Source organism: Eptesicus fuscus, chromosome 20 (assembly GCF_027574615.1).
Source record: "Eptesicus fuscus isolate TK198812 chromosome 20, DD_ASM_mEF_20220401, whole genome shotgun sequence".
NCBI classification, from domain to species: Eukaryota; Metazoa; Chordata; class Mammalia; order Chiroptera; family Vespertilionidae; genus Eptesicus; species Eptesicus fuscus.
This window is the reverse complement of record NC_072492.1, coordinates 27,483,806-27,508,026: the sequence shown is the minus strand read 5'-3', so window position 1 is coordinate 27,508,026 and position 24,221 is coordinate 27,483,806. Positions and strand designations below refer to the sequence as shown.

The following is a 24,221-nucleotide window of genomic DNA, read 5'->3' as shown; positions in this document are numbered from 1 at the left end:
GGCAGTGGCCTCGCCCTCGCCATGAAGAAAAATTCAAAATTAAAACCTTACGGTGGAGGGACCAATCGTAGTCTTGGTCTCCCCACGGATAGTTGTCCCAGTAACGTAAGAGCGAAGCCTGGCTTGTGATTGGCTGAGACGGCAACACGCTTCGGCCAATCAGAGCTGAGGCGCTTCTTGTATGAATAAGGAGAAGGCGGGAGTGGAGGGGAAGAGCAGCCGGAGAGGCAAGAAGGTGTGTCACTTCCCCTTGTGCTCTTTGTGGAAGCCTTTGTGTGATTGGTTGGCTCCTCTTCCGATGGCACCAATCGCAATCCTCTCGGCTGAGCCCTAACTATGAAATTGGAAGTAGAGGTGAGGATGCAGCCAATGTGGAAATATAAGTATACAGCAACCAACCCTCCGGCGGCATTTTGTGTCTCGGCCCAACTGGAAAAGGTGTTTCATGAGGAGAGGCGTTGCCTAATCGCCAGTGGGCGGGCGCCGGTGGAGCGGACGAGCCAATGAGTGCAAGACGTTGAGTGACAGCTGTCCAATAGGGACCCTCAGTGCTGGCATGGTTTGCGCCTTAGGCGCCGCCGGGGCCTGAGGAATGTCAACTATTCAACATGGAGGAGGAGGTCGATAAGCTGGAATTGATGGTGAGTGTAAAGTGAAGGGGATCTCCTGGGTAGTTTATTTTTTCCCCTAGGGCCACCAAAGTGGGAAGCAGTTCAGAGTCGCCGGAAACCCTGGGGCGGCGGAGGCTGGACTAGACCCGAGTTCCCTCCTCCTGCACCAAAGGGAGTCGCCGCCGTCTGGTTTGTTAACCGCCGCGGGGGGAGGGGGGCGGGGGAGAAAGGGTTACATCCGGGAAACCGGTGAGGGAAATGGCGGGAGATGCTGAGGGTGTGGGGCCGGTGGGATTTTTTTTTTTTGTTCCTTGCCCTCACCTTTCCGCCCCTTACGGACCTGTGGCTGGTGCAGACGTTTTGTATTTCTGCCAAAAAAGATGAGACTGGAATGGAACCAAAACGTCTAAGAAGGGGAGAGGTCTTTCAACACTCGAGAAAAGCGGGGTGGAGGGTGGGTTTGGGTGGGGATAAACCGAGTGCGGTGGAGAGAAATCCCTTCGGGGCTGAACTGGTTTGCATCCTCCGAGGCGGGCTGAAAAGTCTGACAAGGATGCTAGACTTTGCGTGCTCAACTTCCTAGAGGCCAGGAAAGCTTCTAGACTAGTTTTTTTTGTTTGGCCCTAAGGGGACAGGCAGTCCTTAGGTGGGGGAGCGAGCGATGGGCACCTGAACCATGAGCTCCTTTCCTGGGGCGCGGGCAGGATCGGGACCAGGAAGGCACCCTGCTCTCCAGTCGCCTAGTTTCATTCATTTGTGGAAGTAGGGGGCGGGGGCAAATAATTGGACAGGATCCCGCTGCTGCTTGGCCTGCACGAGGGCGCCGAGCTGGAGAGCTGTCCTAGTTTTCTTCCACGGATCCTCTCCCTGTCCTCTTTATTCTCTCCCTCCCGTCCCTAGACTACCAGCCTGGTCGCCCGCGCTTTTTTCTTCTCTTTTTAGTTCCTTATCATCAGCCCTTTCTCACCTGCATTACCAGCTTTTTATTTTTATTTTTATTGGACTGGCTTCCTATAAAACGTGTAATTTGGAGGACACACCCATCCTTGAGCTCCTGTCAGTTTTTCGTTAAAGAAAAATAAGATTGAGAAGCCAAAATCTTTTCCACCTGCAGTCCTCCCCTTCTCTCCTTGCTTTTCCCTGTCATTACTTTCTAGGTATTATTTTTTTTTTTGCCTGTGTTGCCCTCTCCAAGCTGAATCTTGGGTCACTTTACCATCTGCACATGTAATGATTCTGAATACCATCCTCACCCCTAGTCCCACCCCCAGAACATGTGAGACCTTGATATAACTTATTTTTGTTTAGGTGTATTAATGAATTGTAGTGCCTCATATAAAAATTCGATTTGAACTTTCAGTTGCTTCTAGTATTTTGAGTTTTAAATTTCTTGCGGGGGGGGGGGGGGACGGGACATGGGCTGGAGATAGGGAGGGAGAGAAATGGCAGAGAAGAAGGATTGTCTGCAGCTTTCCAAAGCTGTAATAATGAACTTTTAGTTCAAGGTTTTGTTATCTTTATCATTAACTCTCTTAAAAAAAAAAACAAAAAAAAAAAACTAACCAACCACAAAAACATGTTAAAGAACTGTTAGTAGTTTGATTCTATCAGCAGGCATAAATGTTAACATTGTCTTGCTCTTCTCTCCCATTCTGAATTCCCTCCATATACACACTTCTGCCTAATTGTAAGATGCTAAGTGATACTACTTTTGCTTTTAACAGTTTTTCTCTCCTCAAGTTGGCTGTTTAGTTGAGGTACCAATTAAGCCTTTTCTGGACTTGGCAATATATTGAGTCAGTATCCTCATAGGACTTTTTTAGTAGATTGAACATGTTTTATTTTAAGGAGAAAATGATTAAGTGTACATCTTGAAAGTGGGTTTTAGAGAATTATGTGGTAGCCAGACTCAAACTTTTAGATGTTTGAATGATGGGGTAGTTTTTTAAAAAACAATCTTTTTAAAAGAGGAGGAGAAGAAAGCAGATCTTTCTTCTTTAATTCCTTACATCTGTGAACCAGTTTAGTTTCTAAGGTTCTAAAGGTAAATAATTTTTGATGCAGTCCTCTGATTTTTAGTTGAAATATTCTAATATCTGATTTATGTGGCCCAGAATTTGAGATCAAGACACTCACATTCCAGCTGTCCTGAATTTTGTTCATTTCTTCATAGGCTCAATCCAACTAAGTAGTTGAACTGGACCATTTAAGGGAAGGTTAGTGAAAATAATGGAAAGTGTTTTTTCATCAGCAGGGCGGGTGCTGTCAGCCGGTAGGAGCAGTGGCTGCTGCCCCGATTACCCTCAGAGCTGGAGGAGGTGGAGAAGCCCTCAGGGGAGATTGGGTCGGGCAGCTGCTGCTAACACCTGCTGATGGCGTTGAGCGATCTGGACCAGTGCAGGGCGCTGGCAGCAGGTGCAAGCAGGGCCAGCGCTGGCAGCAGGTGCGAACGCCAGGCGGGACCATGGTGTGGGGTGTGTGGGAGCAAAGAATTTTCAGTAACCACCAGAAGCTTGCCCCGACAGTGACTGGCTCCCCACTCACCTGCTCCACCATCCCCCTGTGGCCGAGGCCACCATGTTCCACGCTCTGCTGCCTGCTGCAGACACCTGCCATTTTCCACGCTCACCCCCAGTGGTCAGTGCACATCATAGCGACTGGTTGTTCCACTGTTTGGTCTATTTGCATATTAGGGCGTATTCCAGAGATAGATTGGGTATATAGAGATTGGGAAACATTATTTTACTTTTTTTTTCTTTGATAGTATTCAAAAGACTTGTTTTATATGGCAGTTAATCAATTGCTATGGAGGAGCTAACCAATATATCTCAGCAGAACAGAAATATTTTTGAACTTTGTAAAACTTAGGACATATTTACAAAATTTCTTTATTTATATGCATGTTTATATTTCAATATTAACCATAGGTTAGTCATAAAAAACAACCTCATTTTGATGTTTAAGTCTGATTCTTTTTTTTATTTTTAACATTGATATAAATGTTCTTAGGTTTTGCATGTCTTCTGTCCAAAATGGCAATTCTTCTTTAAATTCTTTTCTCACTGAAGCTTCAAGTCTTGCAAGATGCTTTTGTGTTCCTTTTCTACCTTTACTGCTAACGAATGCTCTGACTTTATTGCACTACTGTACTTGACACTAGCAGTGCAATAGTATTGTCAAAGCATCTGAAAGCAGGATGCACACCAGAATTTTGATTCTTGCCTTACATCTTCAATATCTGTGAGTAATTTACCAAAATCTTTGTTCCTGAAAACTTTTTTTGTATTACAAAAAATTTTATTACCAAAAGTGTTTTAAAAAGTCATAATTTAGAAAAAAAGTTTTTAACTAATTAAAAATACTGCATTATGAAACACATAAAGAGAATAATTTTTATAGCCAAAGTTGTTATGGCTAATCTAAATGAGTAGTACTTTATAATTTGCTTCTTTCTGTAACGGATTTTGATATTCTCTAGCAAATCTCAGGCATTATTTAATTGAATTTGAAGATGAATTAGTAAGGGATTAAAGTAATGCCAGTTGAATATTTCCTATGACAACTTTTCCTATATCTTAATCTGTGCATCGTGTGGCAAATGCTCAAATTTAAAACTTAAGAATGCTTGATTTAAAGTTCTTTCTTTGTAATTGAGATATAATAAAGTGTGAATCAGCACTATTTTTTTATAATCAGTTTTATTAAAATATAGTTTACATACATTAAAACTTACCAATTTTAGGTGTACAATTTGATGAGTTTTAACAAATGTGTATAGTCATATAACCACCATGCCCTTTTTATGCCCTTTTGCAGTCAACCTCTTCTTCCCAAATTCCCTGACAACCACTTGCCTTTTCTAGAATTTAATGTAAATGGACTTATATGCAGCATACAGTCTTTGTGTCTGGTTTTGTGTGTGTGTGTATGTGTGTGTGTGTGTGTGTCTAGTTTTTTACACTTAACATAATGCTTTTGAGATTTGACCATGTTGTATGTATTAGTAGTTGGACCGTTTTTATTGCTGAGTAATATTCCTTTGTATAGAATTATCACAAATTGTTTATTCATTCACCAGATTATCAACTTTGGGTTGTTTCCAGCATTTACCCATTTATGAGTAAAATTGTTATGAAGATTGTATTACAAGTCTTTGTGTAAACATGTTTTTGTTTCTCTTGAGCAGCACGCTAAATATATGCTTGATTTTATAACAAACTGTTGAAATCTCTTCCAAAGCTATGTATTAGGATTTCAGTTTCTCTACATCCCCACCAACACTTTGTATTGTCATTCTTCATTTTAGCCATTCTCATAGATGTGTAGTTATATTTCATAATTTCAATTTGCATTTCCTCAATGGCTAATGATATTTAATATATTTTCATGTGCTTATTTGCAGTTGATATATCTTCTTTAGTGAAGTGTCAAATCTTTTGCCTATTTTCAAATTGAGTTGTTTGTCTTTTTATTATTACATTATGAATCCTTTAATTTTCTCTGTTATTTGCCTTCTTACTTAAAATTTTTTGATGCAACCCTAGACAGTTTGGCTCAGTGGTTGGAATGTCTGCCCATGGACTGAAGGGTCCTGGGTTCGATTTTGGTCAAGGGGGAGTATCTTGGTTGCAGGCTTGATCCCAGGCCCTGGTCAGGGCTGGTGTGGGAGGCAACCAGTCAATGTGTTTCTCTCACATCAATGTTTTTCTTTCTCAGTTTCTCCCTGTTCCTTCCACTCTCTAAAAATCAATGGAAAAAAATATATCCTTAGGTGAAGATTATAAAAAAAATTTTTTATGTAGTCCAATTTATATGTTTTATTCTTCGATGGTTTATACTTGCTGTGTTCTAAGAAATATTTTCCTAATTCAAGGTCACAAATACACCTATGTTTTTTTCTAGAAGATTTACAGTTTTAATTTTTATATTGAGATCTCTGTTCATTTTTAGTTCATTTTCGTATATGGTATCAGATATGTGTGGAGGCTCTTTATTTTTGCATATGGGTATTCCCTTCTTTTGGTACTATTTCTTGAAAGGAGTATAATTTCCCCAGTGGATTACCTTAGCTCCTTTGTAGCAGATCAATTGAGCATGTATGGGTAGATTTACTTATTTTTGAACTATATTTTATTTCATTATATTGTATCAGCTTATCATAAAGTTATCACTGTAGTTTTTATGATTGATGATATCTGCCATTAAAAATGTTCAACTAAGCCTAGTTGGTATGGCTCAGTGGTTGAGTGTCGACTTATGAACCAGGAGGTCATGGTTTGATTCCCGGTGAGGGCATATGCCCAGGTTGCAGGCTCTCAATCCCCAGTGTGGGGCATGCAAGAGGCAGGCGATCAATGATTCTTTCTCATCATTTACGTTTCTAGCTCTCCCTCTCACTTCCTCTCTGAGATCAATAAAAATATATTTTAAAAAATTAAAAAATATATATCTTCAGGTTCAAGGAGGATGACATACCTGGAACAACGTCTTACCAGACAATACAGAACTGCAGTGAGAAGTAGAGCTACCAAACTCAGCCCAGCCTAGAACACCTAGTCAAACCACTGAGTTTCTTGGCATCATTTTTGAAGTATGTTGGTTTAATCTAGGCTGATGTTTGAATTTCAAAACTTAATCAATTCACGTTCAAGTATGTTGACTAATCCATTCTTAGCAGTATAGTCTAGTTATGTGGAAATATTATCTCATAAGGGAAGGAAACATTGTTTGTCCTGACTCTGAATGAGGGACTAAGGATAAAGCACGTAAAGATGCTTCTGTGCCACTTCTCTTTCTGGCCCTAAGTTTGATAACATTGCGATCCCTCAATTTAGTGTTGCTAGGCTTATCTATAATAATAAAAGGGTAATATGCTAAATAGCTGACGTCCTTCCAGACGGTGGATGGAGCTGGGGCCAGAGGGAAGCCTGGGTCCCGATTGCCTGCAGGTGGTCAGAGGAAAGCCAGCCCAGGTCCCCAGTGGTGCAGGCGGCCGGAGGGAAGCAAGACCGGGTCCCAGGTGCCCGAGGGAAGCTGGTGCTGGCACCCAGGGGAAGGAAGGCCTCCTCTTGCACAAATTTTGTGTTTCAGGCCTCTAGTTTGTAAATAAAAATACAAGATGCCTAGTTAAATTTGAATTTCAGATAAGCAATGTATAATTTTTAGTATAATTATGTCCAAATAGTGCATGGGAGATATTTATACTAGTTTTTTTTCATTGTTTATTTGAGATTGAAATTTAACTGGGTGTCCTGTATATTATGTGGCAGCCCTACCTCAAAGTCCCTTCAGAATGTGTTTTCATACAGTTGTAAGCAGGATACATTAGATTGTAATGCTTTGTCTATTTATTGATCAAATAATTTGGACCAGCTAGGACTTCTTTTACCTATTGTATGAGGAACTGTGGTAAGCTAAGTTAAATATATAAATAAGCTGGAGAAACACATAAATCATAAAAAATTAATATGAAGAATAGTACAGGGTGCTGTGTCTTTGAACAAATAGATGTAGTATTTGTCTCATATATAAAAGTCTGTTAGCCCAGCACATAGACACTAGAGGCAAATAAATGTTTACATTGGATGAATGGGAGGGGGTGGAAGTTAACTTTATAAATAAAGATTTCTCCTTTATTATATAACTAGTGGCCTAGTGCATGGATCCATGCACATTGAAAGGAAATTAATTAGAAGAAATACTTTAATATTGCTATTTGCCCTTTCTGTATAAAAGAAGTGTCAACCAAATTCATGATCAACAATGACAGATCGAAACACACGTGTGTGATTGGCGCCAGTAAGAGCTTTATATGTTTCACGCATGCACAAGTCAACATTTATTTTTAAATTGCCAGTGCGTGTCATATGTACCGGCCGGCTGGTCGGATGGTCGGATAGAAGTACGGTCGGTCACTTAGCCTTTTATATATATAATAGCATATTTATTATGAAGACTTAGAAATCTCGATTAACAAAAGAAAAAAGTACATTCTACTCTGAGATAGAACTAAAATCTTGAGGAAAACAGATTTCTTTAGTGATTTAATTTATCTCCTAGTTTGGATTCAGGATGACAGAGGAATACTAGCTTTAGTAGTTTAAAAACCTTTCCTAGATAGTTCATGCTCAGACATTTAAACTTCATTTCATTCCCTGAGGCCTCTTTCAATTTTTTTTTCATGAATTTAGATAAGCTTTTTTATTTTTAAAATATATATATTTTTTATTTCAGAGAGGAAGGGAGAGGGAGAGAGAGATAGAAGCATCAATGATGAGAGAGAATGATTGATCAGCTGCTTCCTGCATGCCCCATTGTATTTATGTGCCATATTTCGTCTATTCATCTATTAATGGACACTTGAGTTGTTTCCACCTTTTGTCTATTATGAGTAATGCTTCTATAAACAAGTATACAAATACCTGATTGTGTCCCTGCTTTCAATTCTTTGGGGTATATAGCTAGAAATAGAATTGCTGGATCATATGGTAATTCTACTTTTAATTTTTTGAGTTTTCTGTTTTTTAAAGTCTGTTTATAATTCTATTTATTTTCTCAATTTTTTTCCAACTGGAACTGTGTACACATTGCTTAAAAAGGGCATGAGAATTAAAAAAAAACACAAAAACAAAAACCTTTTGAAAGTAGAAAGCCCAGACTTTTAGCATTTGCCAATTTTCCTGGCGTAAATAGTTCCATCTTGACCAATTTTAAGCATCCACCATGATGTTATTGAATGTATTTTCCACTATACAGGTTTACTTTTGACATCTAATCTAATAAGTACCAGTATATAAGACATGAAAAACCTCTATTTTTGTTTTTTTGATTTTTAAAATATATATATTTTTATTGATTTCAGAGAGGAAGGGAGAGGGTGAGAGATAGAAACATCAATGATAAGAGAGAGTCATTGATTGGCTGCTTACTGCACACCCCCTACTGGGGATTGAGCTGCAACCCAGGCATGTGCCTTTGACTGGAATCCTACCTAATAAAATAGTAATATGCAAATTGACCGCACCTTCGCCACGCCCACCAGCCAATCAGGGCGAGTATGCAAATTACCCAAAAAAAGATGGCGGTTAATTTGCATACGCTGAGGGAGGGAGGAGTGAAGACTGAAGACAACTTAGAAGGAAGAGGGATGAAAAGCTGAAAGCAAGGTGGCTGCCAGAGGGAAAGCCCGGGCGGGGCGGAGCGGGGCGGGGTGGAGTGGAGCAGGGCGGGCGGCAGTGGCGCGGAGGCCACAATGGCGGCAGCAGCGGCAGCGCACGCGGCCGCAGCGGCCGCTTGCAGGATTCTTCCTGCAAATGGGCTACTAGTTTGGTTATAAAGATAGAACTTTGGCAATTGCAAAATTTTCCATTCAAATTTAGGTCAATGATGAGAGAAATTAGTGATGGAAGTTTTAGTATATCTCTTTCTGAAATTTTGTTCAATGATGACAGTTCCTGATCTTAGAAGCATTTGAACTTCTGAGAGCTATTTTATCTTACTCTAGATTCCAAAGTAGAGTCCTTAGTCTACCTTTTGTGTAAAGAAAATATCTGTAGACCGTTTCTCATTAAGAACTACTTTTACAGTGGGTTTTTTGGCTTTTACTCTTTCCACTAAGGGTTCAAAATTTCAAGAACCAATCTTTAGTTCAGAGCTTAAGTTCATAATAAGGTCCAAACTCTATCCCCAAAGCAGTTTCCTATGCTGTAGGCTAGGCAATTTCCCTGTGGAAATCATGTTTTGCCTTCCATAGTAAACTCATGGATGTTTCCTTGGTAAATTAAAGGCAGTGCCTGCTTTAAGATCATATAAAAGATGTGGAATTTTGAAAAGTTAAGAATAATTTATAAATTAAACACATTCAGACATAAACCACTTTTTCTTTTTTAAAAATATGGAATGCTTCACAAATTTGCGTGTCTTCTTTGCACCGGGGCCATGCTAAATCTTCTATCGTTCCAATTTTAGTATATGTGCTGCTGAAGCGAGCACTAAACCACTTTTTCTGTTAGATATCCTTTCCAGCTTTTCTATATGTACACACACACATATATTTAGATCTGTGGCAGCTTTCCCCCTTTTTTTTCTCCCTTAGAGGTGTACTACAGATGATGGTTCTATTCTAGGACCTACGTTCAATAAATTGGGTCTATTCAGAAGGCTACTTTTGTGGTATATGTAGTTTTCCTTGTATAATTTGTGACTCTAAGCTCTCTAATTTTGGTCTGTGTAGCATTTATCTGTAGTTCTTTGGTTAATAGGGTTGCAGATAATGGAAATCGAGAGAATCCCTGAAAATAAATTTGTTCTGTGTTTTAACTTGAAACCTCATTTCCTACGAGAGAGGAAAAACCACTGCCTAACTGATGAGGGTGACCGTAGGGAGTTCTTGAAGACATTGTTAGTTATTGTATTAATATATGATGGTGGTGGCTTCTTGGTATTTTAATTTTGGCTCAAAATCTAAGAGACATGCAGAGAGAAATGATTTTCAAAATGTTAACTAGTTTAAGAAATTTTTAATATAGCCTGGGTATTATAGACCATGGAGTTTTTTTATACTTTTTTATTTCCATATTTTCAAAATGAGTTATATATCACATTATTAAAATACTAAAAAATATAAAGAGAAAAAAAAGAATAGTTGCAGTATCATGTTTATTAATATGCCTTTTGGTTCACAGAATAATGATTTATGCTGATTTTTAGTTCCAGAAAGCTGACTCTGATCTGGATTACATTCAGAACAGGCTGGAATATGAAATCAAGACTAATCATCCTGATTCAGCAGGCGAGGTAATCTGCAAAATCAATGTATTTTTAACAGAATATTTTATCAAAAGATTTTCTGATAGCATTTCTAATAGTAGTGATTATAAAAATTACAGTACTCAGTACTGAATTCATAAAATCTTAAAATCTTTTTATCTTGAAAACTTGGTCACAGCATGTTATTGTATTCATGGTCAAGGAAATTTGTGGCTATTTTATTTTTTTAACCCTTGTACAAGAATTATTGAGTCAGGAGATATGAACCATTGTGGAAGCCTTTGACATTGTTAGAGAATATAGATACCTCTAGGACAATCTATCTATCTATATAAAAGCCTAAGCAACTGTTACAACCGAATGACTGGAACGACTGGTCAACCAGTCACTATGATGCACACTGACCACTAGGGGGCAGATGCTCAATGCAGGAGCTGCCCCCTGGTGGTTAGTGTGCTCCCACAGCCAACCTCCCACGGCCAGCCAACCTCCCCCGATCCCTCCCTGCCTTGGGCAAACCTCCTGCGGTCCCTCCCCGCATCTAGCAGGCCCTGGCAGCAGGCCCCGTCCGGCAGCCAGCAGGCCCCGGCTGGCCCAGCCCCAATTGGGACTGGGTGAGATGACCCCAGTAGGCCCTGATCACCAGCCAGGCCTAGGGACCCCATCTGTGCATGAATTTTGTGCACCGGGCCTCTAGTCCTTAAATAAGAAGGGAGCAATCCTGGTGGTAATGATAGTCTATGAAAGAAGTTGATAATATACTGTTCAATTCATTATGTGAACTGTGATTTTTACATAAACATGTACTTAGTTATTCTAAGTTTAGGTTGATTTAGAAATATTAACTCTGTTTATATGCCATAACTACTTGTACACATGCCCATGGAGAAGAAAGCAAAGAATTTTTAAGCATTGTTGTTAACATTAATTTATCATTTGAATCATTAATGTTTATCTTCGATAGCACTTACCAGAAGTTAAGAAATATCATATTTTACAACTTTTCAAAAAACTTTATACAATTAAATTTTTTTTTTTTTGATTGAGTGGAAGCACAACTTAAAGTAACATTTTATACAGTTGGGAAAGCATTGTGATTATTTAGTTTTTACTGAACATTTTAGCTCCTTACTAGAACTGTTCTAGTTCCTTAACTGACTTAGTTGTCTCTCTCTTTTTTCTCTCACTAAATAAAGACCAACCAACCAATTCTGCTGCAGTGGTACCACTTAATGACTGGCCAAAGGACTCATCTGAGCCAGTGTCTTTCAAGTACTATGTGGAAGGCATTTCATGTGGTACTCCCATTTCTCCTCCACTTTCCATCTCTCATTTTTGTGCTACTTCTGGTTTTCTCTTCTACAACTTGTTTTAAAAACAGCTTTATTAGCTATCATTCACATACCATAAAATTCACCCTTCTAAAGTATACGATTGAGTGTGTTTTAGTACATTCACAGAGTTGTGCAGCCATCACAAAAATCAATTTTTGAACATTTTCATTACCTCAAAAAGAAACCCATAGTGTCGCTGGGGGTGTCTACTGAGTAGATACCCCCAAAGGCACCTTAATATATATTTAGTGTTATTTATTATTTCTTTGACTATATCAAACATACTACTAAGTATTCTTTTTTCATGGTGTCTATCTTCTGTTCCTTTCCTACTTGTAATGGCCATCCCATAGGTCTTGATCACCCTCTGCAGAATTATTTTATCAGTCTTTAAGTTAGATATTTTGTTCTTATTTTTTACTGTTGGAATCATCTTTATTTACCATTTCCATCATCAAAAGCTTAGAGAGAAATCTTTAAGGAAGAGGGAAGGAGAGGACCACAAACTGAGCCTCTGCCTATAGCCGTGATGTAGGGTCTGTGAAGGAGATATTTGGAGAGTAGGAAGATAACCACAATAGTACAGTTTTGTGAAAGTCAAGAGTTCACATTTAGAAGACTGGAACTGCCTGACTAGCATGGTTCAATGGTTGAGCACTGACCCAGGAACCAGGAGGTTATGGTTCAATTCCCAATCAGGGCACATGCTCGGGTTGTGGACTCAATCCCCAGTAGGGGGTTGGTGCAGGAGGCAGCCGATCTATGATTCTCATCATTGATGTTTCTACTTCCCCCATCCCTTTTTCTCTCTGAAACCAATTAAAAATATTTTTTTAAAAAAGAAAGATTGAAACAGGAGGAAATAAGGAGAGGTAAGAAGAGGGTTATCAAAATTATATTGTATGGGGTAAGCCTGACCTTTAAATTGCTTAAAATAATTTGGCAAAGAATAATTGTCTAAGGATATGTTGAACTGAGGAAGTACTAGTATATTATGGGACCTAAAAGGTTGGTGGTAAATGGAGTGAGAAAAATGATGCTGGTTTTGAAGTGACAACAGAGTCAAGAGGAGTTAATTTTTCCTCAGTATTAGGAAGATCTATATATATTTGAAGTCTCTATAAAGGGTATTGAAAAGTTTATTGAAATAATAGGAAATTTAAGTTTGGAGGATATGGAGAGGAAGCAGCAATAATAGTGGTAGTGTTAGGGGGCTGAATATGGAGGAGAATATCCATAGATATTTTAATTTTGGGATGAAAAACCAGGAAGGTGGAGTTTCTACTAGATGTTTTCTGCCTTCTCAGTAAAATAGTTGGTGAAGTCTTATGGCAGGAAGAAGTAGATGGAAGTTGGAGGGAGTGAAGGAAGTTTGGAATAGCTAGTATTAGAGAGTTTGCTAATGAACCATCAAGGAATGAAAGTTATTGCCAACTGGCAGAAAGGACCCGTTGAAATGAAATGTCTTTTATGAAATAGTGGCTATATTTTAACAAGAATTTGAAAAACCAATGTAATATATAAATACAGTTGCTTGAGCTGACATGAATTTTATATAGTGAAGTCAATGAATTAGTATTTATACATACTTAAGCCCCATGGCAGTATGTTTAAGAATTTATAAGTGGCTTCAAGTTGTCTTATTCTTTAATGACAAATTAATATAGTTCCTTTAATCATCTTCTGAATAGTATTTAGAATTGTATTTTAGAAATACTATGTAATTAATTGTTGTGACCTTATTTGCTGTTTAATATTGCTTTTTTTGTGAGCTATTTCTGTACATAGGCTTTATTTTTTAATTTATTTTTTTTACTATAGTTGACATTTCAGTATTATTTTATATTAGTTTCAAGTATATAGGATAGTGCTTAGAAAATTATATAATTTACGAAGTGATTCCCTCCGATAATTCTAGTACCCACCTGACACCATATGTGTTACACTATTATTATACTACTAGTAGCCCTGTGTACGAATCCATGTGCCAGTAGCTGCTGCCACCCTCCAGTAGCTCTCTGCCCACTGCCCCGCCCTCTTGTAGCTCCCTCCACTCCCCTTCATAGCTTGCTGCCCTTCCCCCTCCTGTAGCTCTCCACTGCCTGCTTGTAGCTTGCTGCCCCTCCCTCCTGCTGATCCGTGATCCGGTCATTACACGGTCGGTCGTTACGCTTCATGGCGTAATGACCATTTGCATATTACATCTTTATTATATAGGATTATTGACTATATTCCCTATGCTGTACTCCTGCACCTAGGCTTTAAATTTCTTGAGAATAGAATCTAGGTCTTTCTTCTTTCTTCCCCTTTTCCATCCTTGTCACACAGTTGTATAATAAAATACAGTGTTTGATTAAACGTGTTGTATAAATTTTAATTATTAAAAGAAGCTTAATTTTTCATTTCCATAATTTAATATATATTATTTTTTTTCCTGATATAGAAAAATCCAGTTACACTCTTACAGGAATTGTCAGCAATAAAGTCCCGATATCAAACTTTGCATGCACGCTTTAAGCCAATTGCTGATGAGCAGAAAGAGACTAAGAGCCGCATTTATGCTACTTTCAATAAGACTATGACCATGATACAAGAACTACAAAAGCAAACAGACCTGGAGGTAATGCTTTCAATTGACAAGTTGGATACTGTTCGCTGGTTGTTTTCTCAGCATCTATGTTCTTCCTTCCTGCCTTACAGAGTACCGTTTTTCTTTTCTTTTTTTAAATATATTTTTATTGATTTCAGAGAGGAAGGAAGAGGGAGAGTGAGATAGAAACATCCATGATGAGAGAGAATCATTGATTGGCTGCCTCCTGCAAGCCCCCCACTGGGGATCGAGCCCACAACCCAGGCATGTGCCCTTGACTGGAATCAAACCTGGGACCTTTCAGTTCGCAGGCCAACGCTCTATCCACTGAGCCAAACCGGCTAGGGCCGATTTTCTTGAGATGTGTGCTGTCCCTCACAGCCTCATGCTTGGGGTAAATAAAGCTGGCACTATCCTCAGCTTCAGTGTGTGCCTGATTGGCAACGGAAATGGATTTTCCTTTAACTAAACTTAATTCAGGAATGGGTTTGTAACCCAACTGACGTGTGAAGAGGGAGTCTGGAAGTGGGAAATGAGGAAGAGTTTTTTCACTAATGAGAGAGCCTTGGCAAGAGAAAACTTTTCTTTCAAAAAATATTTTTATTGATTTCAGAGAAAAAGGAAGAGGGAGAGGGAGAGAGAGAAATATCAATGATGAGAGAGAATCACTGATCGGCTGCCTCCTGCATGCCCCCTACTGGGGATAGAGCCTACAACCTGGGCATGTGCCCTTGACTGGAATCAAACCTGGGACCCTTCAGTCCGAAAGCTGATGCTCTATCCACTGAGCCAAACTGGCCAGGGTGAAAACTTTTTTTTTAAATAAACATTTTATATAGAGGTGATGCATCACCTCTTAAAGATAAAGCTACCATCAAGAATATCAGAACTGTGAGATGGGAAAAACTGAGTCCTTATCTGATGAATAGACCAGCCCTGAAGTCTGTCCTATTTCTGTATTTATTTCGCAATAATAATAACTTGTATTATTTATCCATTTTGAAATGTGTTTCTTTTACTTGCAGCTAAAAGCATCTTAATTATCCTTCAAAATTTAGCCCAAGTTTCTACTTCTGAGGAAACTTCCAGATTATTTTTGTTTACTTTCTTGATCAAAATACTTTTACATATAGCATTCAGACTTGATTTCTTTGGTTCTGTCCAATTATAATCCTTAAATCGTTTGATTTCTTGGTCTTGTTTCTTAAACTTTAAAAAAAATTTTTAAAATATATTTTTATTGATTTCAGAGAGGAAGTGAGAGGGAGAGAGAGATAGAAACCTCAATGATGAGAGAGAATCATTGATCAGCTGCCTCTTGCATGCCCCCTACTGGGTATTGAGCCTCCATTCTGGACATGTGCCCTTGACTGGAATCGAACCCGGTACCCTTCAGTCGCAGGCTGAAACTCTATCCACTGAGCCAAACCAGCTAGGGCTGTTTCTTCAACTTAATTGCAAGTTCTTTGGGAGCTCAAACATCAAAGTACTTTGTATATAGGTAGCCAAATAATATATTTTTTCTCCTGCTTTCCAAAATTTGTATCATATATATGGCATGAGCTTATGGAAACATTTATTGTTGTGATAAACAAGTTAACTAGCCTGGTCGGCATTGATTGAGCATCGACCTATGAACAAGTTGGTTATGGTTCAATTCCCAGTCAGGGCACATGCCCGGGTTGGGTTGTGGGCTCGCAGGAGGCAGCCGATCAATGATTCTTTCTCATCATTGATGTTTCTATCGCTCTCTCCCTCTCTCTTCCTCTCTGAAATAAAATATATATATAGAAGTTAATTTAATTAACTTCTTTTTTTAAAGAAGTTAATTAAATTAACAGTCTTTAAAGGTGTTTTTGTTAAAATTATAATTGAAGCCTTTAAAGGTTTTTGAAAAAAAGACTGTCATTTGTTTTCTAGCTGTCACCACTGACCGAAGAAGAGAAAACTGCGGTACAGCAATTAAAATCTCACATGTCAGATTTATGAAGAAATGGACTTGCAAAAGGGAACTCTGGTGGAGAAGAGATCAATTCCAGAGATATTTAGGAAAATGTCTTGTTAGCATATGGAGGTGGAGTATGGTGAAAGAGAAGATTTGGCCTGGGTGACTGGATAGTGATGCCTTTCACAAGAGGGAAATATAAGGACCGATATGAATACATTTCAGTCAAAAGGATGGAATGGGAAAAGGTTTAAATATATGCACACTTAGTTTTGCAATTTCAGGCAAGGAAGTCTTAACACTATTTTGTATCTGTTTTTGTATAATCAGGATAACAAAGATGTCCTATCATAAAAGAATGTTTATGTACTATCAGTCAAATGTGAATGAATGTGCATTGGAAATTAAAGATGGAAAAATATTTGTATTATATTATACATTATATATATGTATAGAATTTTCTATTTTTGAAAATTTTAATTGAAGATGTGGTCACATTATCGGTGAGATTGCTAAGTGACCTATAGTGTCCCATAAAACGTAATCTTTGTAATAAGCTGGTTTTCCTGTGACAGCCTCTTTTATTTTTGTCCTATTCCTTCTGCTTGGTAATGTTGAGCAATATGAGTTCTGCTTTCAAATGCTGTTTTAGGTTGTCTTTATTGAATTTCTTTTAAAAAACATTTAAAATCAATATTTTTATCATTTTGTTCTTTATTGAGCTATTTTGTTGATAAAATGTAGTCCTTTGATTGCTTTAAAAAATTTTTTTCTTAAAAGAATAGAATATCTAGCAACTTTATTTCTACTAGAGGCCCATTGCACAACATTCGTGCACTGGGGGGTGGGGTCTTCAGCCCGGCCTGCACCCTTTCACAGTCCGGGAGCCCTTGGGGGATGTCCGACTGACAGCTTAGGGCCACTCACCAGTGGTCAGCCTGGCTTGTGGCTGAGCAGTGCTCCCCCTGTGGGAGCACACTGACCACTAGGGGGCAGCCCCTACGTTGAGCGTCTGCCCCCTGGTGGTCAGTGTGCATCATAGCGACTGGTCATTCCACTGTTCATTCTATTTGCATATTACCCTTTTATTATGTAGGATAATTGACATAATCTCTTCAGAAGCTCCTTCTGGATACTTTGGAGTAGTTGGGAAGGGGAGTCAACCTTTTCCATTTTAAAGGCTACTTGCATTCTTCCACAGCGTAACATCTGATAATTTCCCTCTTGGCTCTGCTTCTGTTGTCACATCTCCTTCTGTGACTCTCCCCTGTTGTATTTCAGTATGACCTTTGTTGTCCTCCAGCCTATATTACTGTACTTGTTTATCCTATATGAAAGCTAAGAAATTGAAATCAGAAGAGTTGCTAGTTTTATGTGTGTTTGTATGTATTTCCCTATTTATTTTGAAATAACTTGACAATAATGTAATTGTCCAAAGTAGGGACAGATGTTGATATAAATGTTAATCACAGGGTTATTTACAATAGTAATACATACACATCTGGCTAATAGCAGGCAAACAGGAAAGTAAATCATGATGTATCTATCTATGCAATAGGAGGTCAGAGTTGCCTATAAATTATTACTGTTAATGTTCAGGGAAATGCTGAATGGGGGAGTGGAAGTAGATATTGCTGTTTTGAAGTTAAAATTGGGCTTTGACATCATATCTGAGATGTTAATAGCAGGTTTTAATTTCCAGCTGTTTTACCCTGAGAAAATCACTTAACTTCTCTGTGCCTGCATGGTGGGAAGCACAATGAAGTTGGTTTTGAAGGATAAATATTGAAGGATATTTAGTAATCCTTCAGTAAATGATATTCCCATATATGTAATAAAAACGAGGCATTGAAACGCCTAGGAAAAATACATCAAATGTTAGATCTGCAGGTTATAGAATTATACTTTAAGAATTATACTTTATGAGCATGTATTTGTCTAGTGGCCAACGTACAATAACTGACAAACAGGGTTAGGAGAGTTGCTCCAGTTAAAATTGTCCTGTCCAGTTTTACTATGTCAAGAACAGAAAGCCCCCCTCCTTTAATTTACAGTTACATTTTAGTAACAGATATTCATTTTCTTCAATACTCAGGCAATTAATATTAATGAAGTTCCTGTACAGAATAATTTTTGGCACATAAATAAAGTTGTTGCCCACTAATTATAATAATATCCAAATGCTTTAATAGTCAATAACTTTATAGATTATTGTTGATTCTCTACACGTGTATTCTAGGTTGGGCTAAGTAATAGTTGTTTGTAACAAACTAGAAAGAAAAAATTAAGTTCAAATCAAGAATTTGATGCACTCTCCTTGTCTCACACCTTCAACTTCTGCAATATTTAAATGACTAGTGAACCAGTGCACGAAATTCGTCCACATTAAAAGGGGATTAATTAGAGGAAATAATTTACTATTGCTATTTGCCCTTTCTCTATAATAGAAGTGTCAGAGTTGAAAGAAGATTAGTAAAATGTATATGAAAACCTTCCTCCTGTCAGAGTCTGAGGCTTACCGTGGGACCCAGAGTCAAGTCCCCGCCCACCCACATGCACCTCAAAATCCCATGAGACCCAGACCTGGCCGGCTCCTCCCCCCTCCCCATTGGGCTAGATCCAGACCCGGCCAGTCCCACCCTTGTCAAGCCCTGCTGGGCAGGGGGTGTAGCCTCAGGTCCCCTGGCCTGGTGCCAGGATGGGGGGTATGGCCTGAGGTCTCCCAGCCCAGACCGGGTGGGGGGCATGCTTTGAGGTCCTCCATCAAGCCCCGCCAGGTGGGGGACATGGCCTGAGATCCCCTGTCAAGGCACACTGGGTGGGGGGGATGGCCTGAGGTCCCCCGTCAAGCCCTGCCAGGTGGGGGTGGCACAGCCTCAGGTCCCCTGTCAAGCCCCTCCAGCAGGGGGATGCAGCCTCAGGTCCCCCATCAAGCCCCGCTGGGCAGGGGCGCGGCCTGAGTTCCCCTGACCCAGCACTGGGGTTGCACCTTGAGGTCCCCCGTCAAGCACCGCTGGGTGGAGGGCACGGCCTGAAGTCCCCTGTCAAGCCCAACCAGGCAGGGGGGCACAGTCTCAGGTCCCCTGGCCCAGTGCTCGGGCGGGGGGTGCGGCCTGAGGTCCCCTGTCAAGCCCCACCTGGTGGGGGGCATGGCCTGAGGTCCCCTGGCCTGGCTCTGGGGCAGGGGGAGCATTCTGAGGTCCCCTAGCCCAGCACCAGGATGGAGAGTGCACCTTGAGGTCCCCCATCAAGCCCCGCTGGGGTGGGGGAGGGCGTAGCCTCAGGTCCCTGCTGATTGCTCATTAAGCCTCCTTATGGGAACTTGGTCTCAGCTGTGGGTGCAGCCATCTTTGTGAGGGAGTGATGATCAATTAGCATATTCCCTCTTTATTAGATAGGATGATACAGAATTGTAGAAAGCGGCCACCAATCTAGGAAAGCTGAATACAGCTGATACTGTTTTGTACTTTGTACAGTCTCATGGCAACCGTGCACCTCAAGAGACAAGAAATGCAGGTGTGGTGTGGATCTTCTACATAACCTGCGGTCCTGTTCTCCCAGCCCTGAAATGAGAAACTATACCGCTCTAGGCTTCAGGCTGCAGCTTCGCTTCAGGTGGAGCGGAAATCTTAAAAACCTGAGTCTCGGCTTCCCGGAGAAAACACCCAAGTTACCACTGCACCACGGTTTTTGCAAAGAGCGGGCCATACACCGCCTGCAGCCAAAATCACAGAGCGAGATTGTTGAAAAAGCGGATTTAGTGGGGCTCTACCCTAGAATCAGAATACCTAGGGGTGTGGCTTTGCAGTTTGCGTTTTTCACAAGCATTCCAGGTGGCTCTGCCGGTTGGCGCGCAAGTTTTGAGAACGGTGGGGCAACGCCCCTCCCCTGAAGGGGCGGGGCCCTGCCACTGCCTGCCTTATCCAGGGGTCCAAGGCAAGCCACCCTGCGGCACGGAACCGCCAAATCTCGTGTGCGCCTCCGCACCGCGCGAACTAGGTGCCCGCCTCTCCGCTCCGCTCCTCTAACGCTGCGTCCTGCGCGCATGCGCGCCGGCGCCTTTCTGCGCCGCCGCGCCTCCAGCTGCCCTGGTTACCGTGGGTGTTTGTGAATTCCCTGCAGCGCCTACTTCGCCGGAGACCTGAGGCGCCAGGCTTCAGTAGCGGTTCGACACGCGCGCGCCCGCCCGCCCGCGCCTCGCGGTCCCGGCTGGGCGGCTGAGCCGGGAGGATCTGCGGCCACTTCTCGCCCTCCCAGTTGCTCTCTAGGGCGGGCACGCGGATAAAATGGCGAAGTGGGGGTAGCTGGCGCGGAACCTGAAGCGATGGGGCGCGCTAGCGGGGCGGTCGTTGGAGCCTCCTGACGCGGGCGCGGGGTTGTTCTCCGCGGCAGTTTGAACTGGCGACCTCGGGCCGGCGCCTCGTAGGTCAGACCACGGACTCCGCGGGTCGCTGTAGGCCCCGCCGAGAGTCGGAGGCAATGGACGAACAGAGTGTGGAGGTGAGGAGGTTTGAGGAGGTCGGTGGTTCGTCTCCCCGTGCTACCCGCTGCGTGTTTTTTAATCGGGTCGCCTTTCCCTAGTCCTCGCTGGTAGGGACCCCGCCGCTGCCGCCGTGGGGAGGGCGGGCCAGGTGCGAAGGGCGGCGTGCTAGCGCTGCAGCCCTCGGGCGCCTGTGCTCGGACCGCTCCCGCGCCCAGGTGGTGCGTCTCTGGGCGTTTTCAGGTTGTCTCCGCCCGGGCACTCATCCCCACGGGGTTTTTGCAAACCACGGCCTGTGCGGAGTAAAACTGCAGATTCATTACAGGGACGTGCCCTGACACTCGCAACCAGTTCCTGTGATTTCTGTGCGGATCCAAATCTCCCTCCGAATGGATAACCATTCTCCCTAGCGGTGCATTTTTGTAGACTTCTGCCCTTCCCAGATTGAATGAGCACATACTCTTAATCATCTTATTTGGCTGTAGTTTGCCAGGACAGCCTTATTCTTATTTTTCTATCTGGCGCTTGTAAGCTCTGATTTGAAATTGTTGGGGTATTTACATAAAGGCTAGGGACATTTTTAGAAAAAGATTGGTTGTTGAACGTAATTGTATAATAATTGTCAAGTACTATATTGATTGTCGAAATACTAGAATACTGAACCCTTGGTTTTTAGTAAGGGCGGCGATGTTACCGGGCTCTTTAAACTAGCTCACCCCATGGTGTTGTCGCCCCCACCCTCTCCCCGCCAGCCTCTGCACCGCACAGGTTCTTTTGGCTTGCAGTCATGATTAGACTCGCATGTGAAAGTATTATAAAGGTTTGGTAGCTTGACCTTGGTTTTATGAGAGTTTAATTCTCCTGTCCTATAAACTTAAAATATATAATAACCTACATTTAATTACATCTGTTTTTCCTGTCAGTTACTTCCTAAACTGATTCATATGAGGCATGTTGCAAAGATAATACTATTTCTTCTAATTTACGTGATGATTTTTTTCTTCCCAAAGCATTGGGAGAACTGCCACTAAAATTCTGCAGGGTGGAATCTCAGGCTCAAATAAGTAGCTTACTTGGTTGCAGCATCAGGGCAGAAAGTCAGATTTCTGGATTCTGAGTTAGTTTCTTTAAATAAATAAAAAAAATTGTTTTTAATCCTCACCTGAGGATGTTTTATTGATTTTTTTTAAAAAATATGTTTTTATTGATTTTAGAGAGAGGGGAAGGGAAAGGGAGACAGGGAGAAACGTCATGTGAGAGAGGGATGCATCCATTAGCTTCCTTCTGCTTGCCCTCTACTGGGGATCTAGCCTGCAACTGGGCATGTGCCCTGACCATGAATCAAACCCAAGACCCTTTGGTGCATGGGAAGAAGCTCAACCAACTGAGCCACACCGGCCAGGGCTTTAGTAATTGTTCCACTTATTCATACATCCATTGGTTGATTCTTGTGAAGTCCCCTCACCAGACTGAACCCACAATCTTGGCCAATCAGGATGACACTCCAACCAACTGAGCTACCCATCCAGGGCATTGATCAAAGGGCACTGCTTTTAAGATACGTATCTCTTAAAAACTTATCAAAGCAATTCATCCCCCTTGGAAAATTGCAGAGAAAGTAAACAGTTCATATTCCTTTAATCATGTAGTTTGCCTTTTTTTTCCTTACTGTTAAACATAAGCATATTTCCTGTATCATTAAATAATCGAAGAAATATTTGTAGTGACTGTATCGTAATCTATGTTAACTGTGATAATATTTGGATATTTGGGCCAGCCAGCTTCTTGCCATTATAATCAATCGTGCTTTTTACTCTTGATTCAGTAGCTTAACCTGGTTGGACCTTACATCTTTTATTATTTTCAGAGCATTGCTGAGGTTTTCCGATGTTTCATCTGTATGGAGAAATTGCGGGATGCACGCCTGTGTCCTCATTGCTCTAAGCTTTGTTGTTTCAGCTGTATCAGGGTAAGCTGTATTTTTCTTTCCACATGCATTTAGCATATGTAGGATATATTGGTAAATGGTAAAAATTAACCTTTTTCTTTATCTTTTCTTATTTTAGATTTTGTGTCCTTTTAAAAAATGTCTTTAATGAATGTTCCTTAATAGATCATCAGTGTATATTGCTTAGTACTGTGGAGATGAATAATCATCAAATGATAACTGCCATGAAATGTCTGGAAACCAAAACCCACTATAGTTCTAATGTATTTACATGATTAAATCATTGCACATTTAACAAGTACTTGCAAAGGGCTGGCCTACATTGTGCTTGAGGTTGAGGGATATGAAGATAAATGACAAAGTGCCTGCCCTGAAGGAACTTAAATCTAATAAAGAGAATGGACTTTGTGTTTATATTGAAGAATGTATACTGTCTTAAAGAGACACTAACAAAATGTTGTAATACCCAGAGGAGGGAGAATTCATACTTGTTTGGCTAAGTTTTCGGCTAGGTCTCCTGCAATTATCTAGCTACACTTAGTTGATTCTCTCTTATTACCTGTTTTTTTTGTGTGTGTGTGTGTTAATTTTTTTTTATTTTCTGCTCCCTTTTTTTGTCCCCCTAATTCTCTCTCTCTCTCTCTCTTTTTTTAATCCCTTCTTAATTTTCAGCATAAGTAGCACTTTATGTTTGTCTACAATTATTGACTGTTTTGTCTTAAATTTTGCAGACTTTTAAAATTAGGTATAATTTACGTACAATAAACTACACATATTTAAAGTGTATGGTTTGATAAGTTTTAACAAATGTATATACCTCAGAAACCATCACAGTGGTCAAGGTAATGAAAATATATGCAATCCCCCAGTTTCTTTGTATCTCTGGGTAATGTCTCCTTCTGCTTATCTGGTTCCCAGGCAACCACTGATCTGCTTTCTGCCACTATAGACATGGGTGGATTTTCTGGAATTGTATACAAATGGAATCTTACAATATGTACTCTTATGTATCTGGTTTTTTTATTCATCAAAATTATTTTGATATTTATGTCAGGTGTATAAATAGTGTTCCTTTTGCTGCGCAGTGATAGCATTGCATTGTATGCATATGCCATAATTTGTTTATCCATTCACCTGTTTTATTGTTTTAAATGAGGTATAATTGACATTTAAAACATTAGTTTCAGATGTGCAACATATTTCTACATTCAACATTTGTATATATTTGTAAAAATGATGACTACACTAACTCTAGTTAACATTCACCACTATACATAGTTACAAAATTTTTTTTTCTTAAGATGAGGACTTTTAAGATCTATTCTCTTAGCAATTTACAAATATGTAGCACATATTATTAACCATACTATTAACCATAGTTATGGTCATATGTTAATAATAACATTATTAACGTACTGTACACATTCACTTGATGGATACATGGGTTGCTTCTAGTTTTTGGCATTTACATAGAGCTATGAGCATTTATATACAAGTCTTTGAATGGACTTCAGTTTTCATTTCTCTTGGGTAAATAGGAATGGA

General features: G+C 40.4%; 2 protein-coding genes and 1 non-coding gene across 5 annotated transcripts in view; 2 read left to right on the top strand and 1 right to left on the bottom strand.

Annotated features, from left to right (window-relative positions):
- Positions 1-384: 384 nt before the first annotated feature.
- On the top strand, positions 385-17,004 carry SKA2 (spindle and kinetochore associated complex subunit 2). Its single transcript, XM_054709333.1, has 4 exons — positions 385-641; positions 10,320-10,406; positions 14,157-14,333; positions 16,224-17,004. The coding sequence occupies exons 1-4, from the start codon at positions 609-611 to the stop codon at positions 16,290-16,292; spliced, it is 366 nt and encodes a 121-aa protein (XP_054565308.1). The 5' UTR covers positions 385-608; the 3' UTR covers positions 16,293-17,004.
- On the bottom strand, positions 9,499-9,602 carry LOC114233866 (U6 spliceosomal RNA). Its single transcript, XR_003620054.2, has one exon. It is a non-coding gene; the product is annotated as a U6 spliceosomal RNA (small nuclear RNA).
- Positions 17,005-20,383: 3,379 nt separating the features above from the next.
- Positions 20,384-24,221, top strand: part of TRIM37 (tripartite motif containing 37) — a 150,518-nt gene continuing 146,680 nt past the window's right edge. For 2 of the 3 annotated variants that reach the window (XM_054709839.1, XM_054709838.1), the window contains exons 1-2: positions 20,384-20,748; positions 22,596-22,697. In XM_054709839.1, the coding sequence (XP_054565814.1) occupies positions 20,728-20,748; positions 22,596-22,697 (123 nt within the window). In that variant the 5' untranslated portion in view covers positions 20,384-20,727. The remainder of the gene's footprint in view (positions 20,749-22,595; positions 22,698-24,221) is intronic. The other variant, XM_008147710.3, reaches the window with a different exon arrangement.

Coding starts and splice junctions, on each gene's coding strand:
- SKA2 (XM_054709333.1), top strand. CDS start 609: ATGGAGGAGGAGGTCGATAAGCTGGAATTGATG. Junction 642..10,319: donor TCGATAAGCTGGAATTGATG/GTGAGTGTAAAG, acceptor GCTGATTTTTAG/TTCCAGAAAGCTGACTCTGA. Junction 14,334..16,223: donor AAAAGCAAACAGACCTGGAG/GTAATGCTTTCA, acceptor TTTGTTTTCTAG/CTGTCACCACTGACCGAAGA.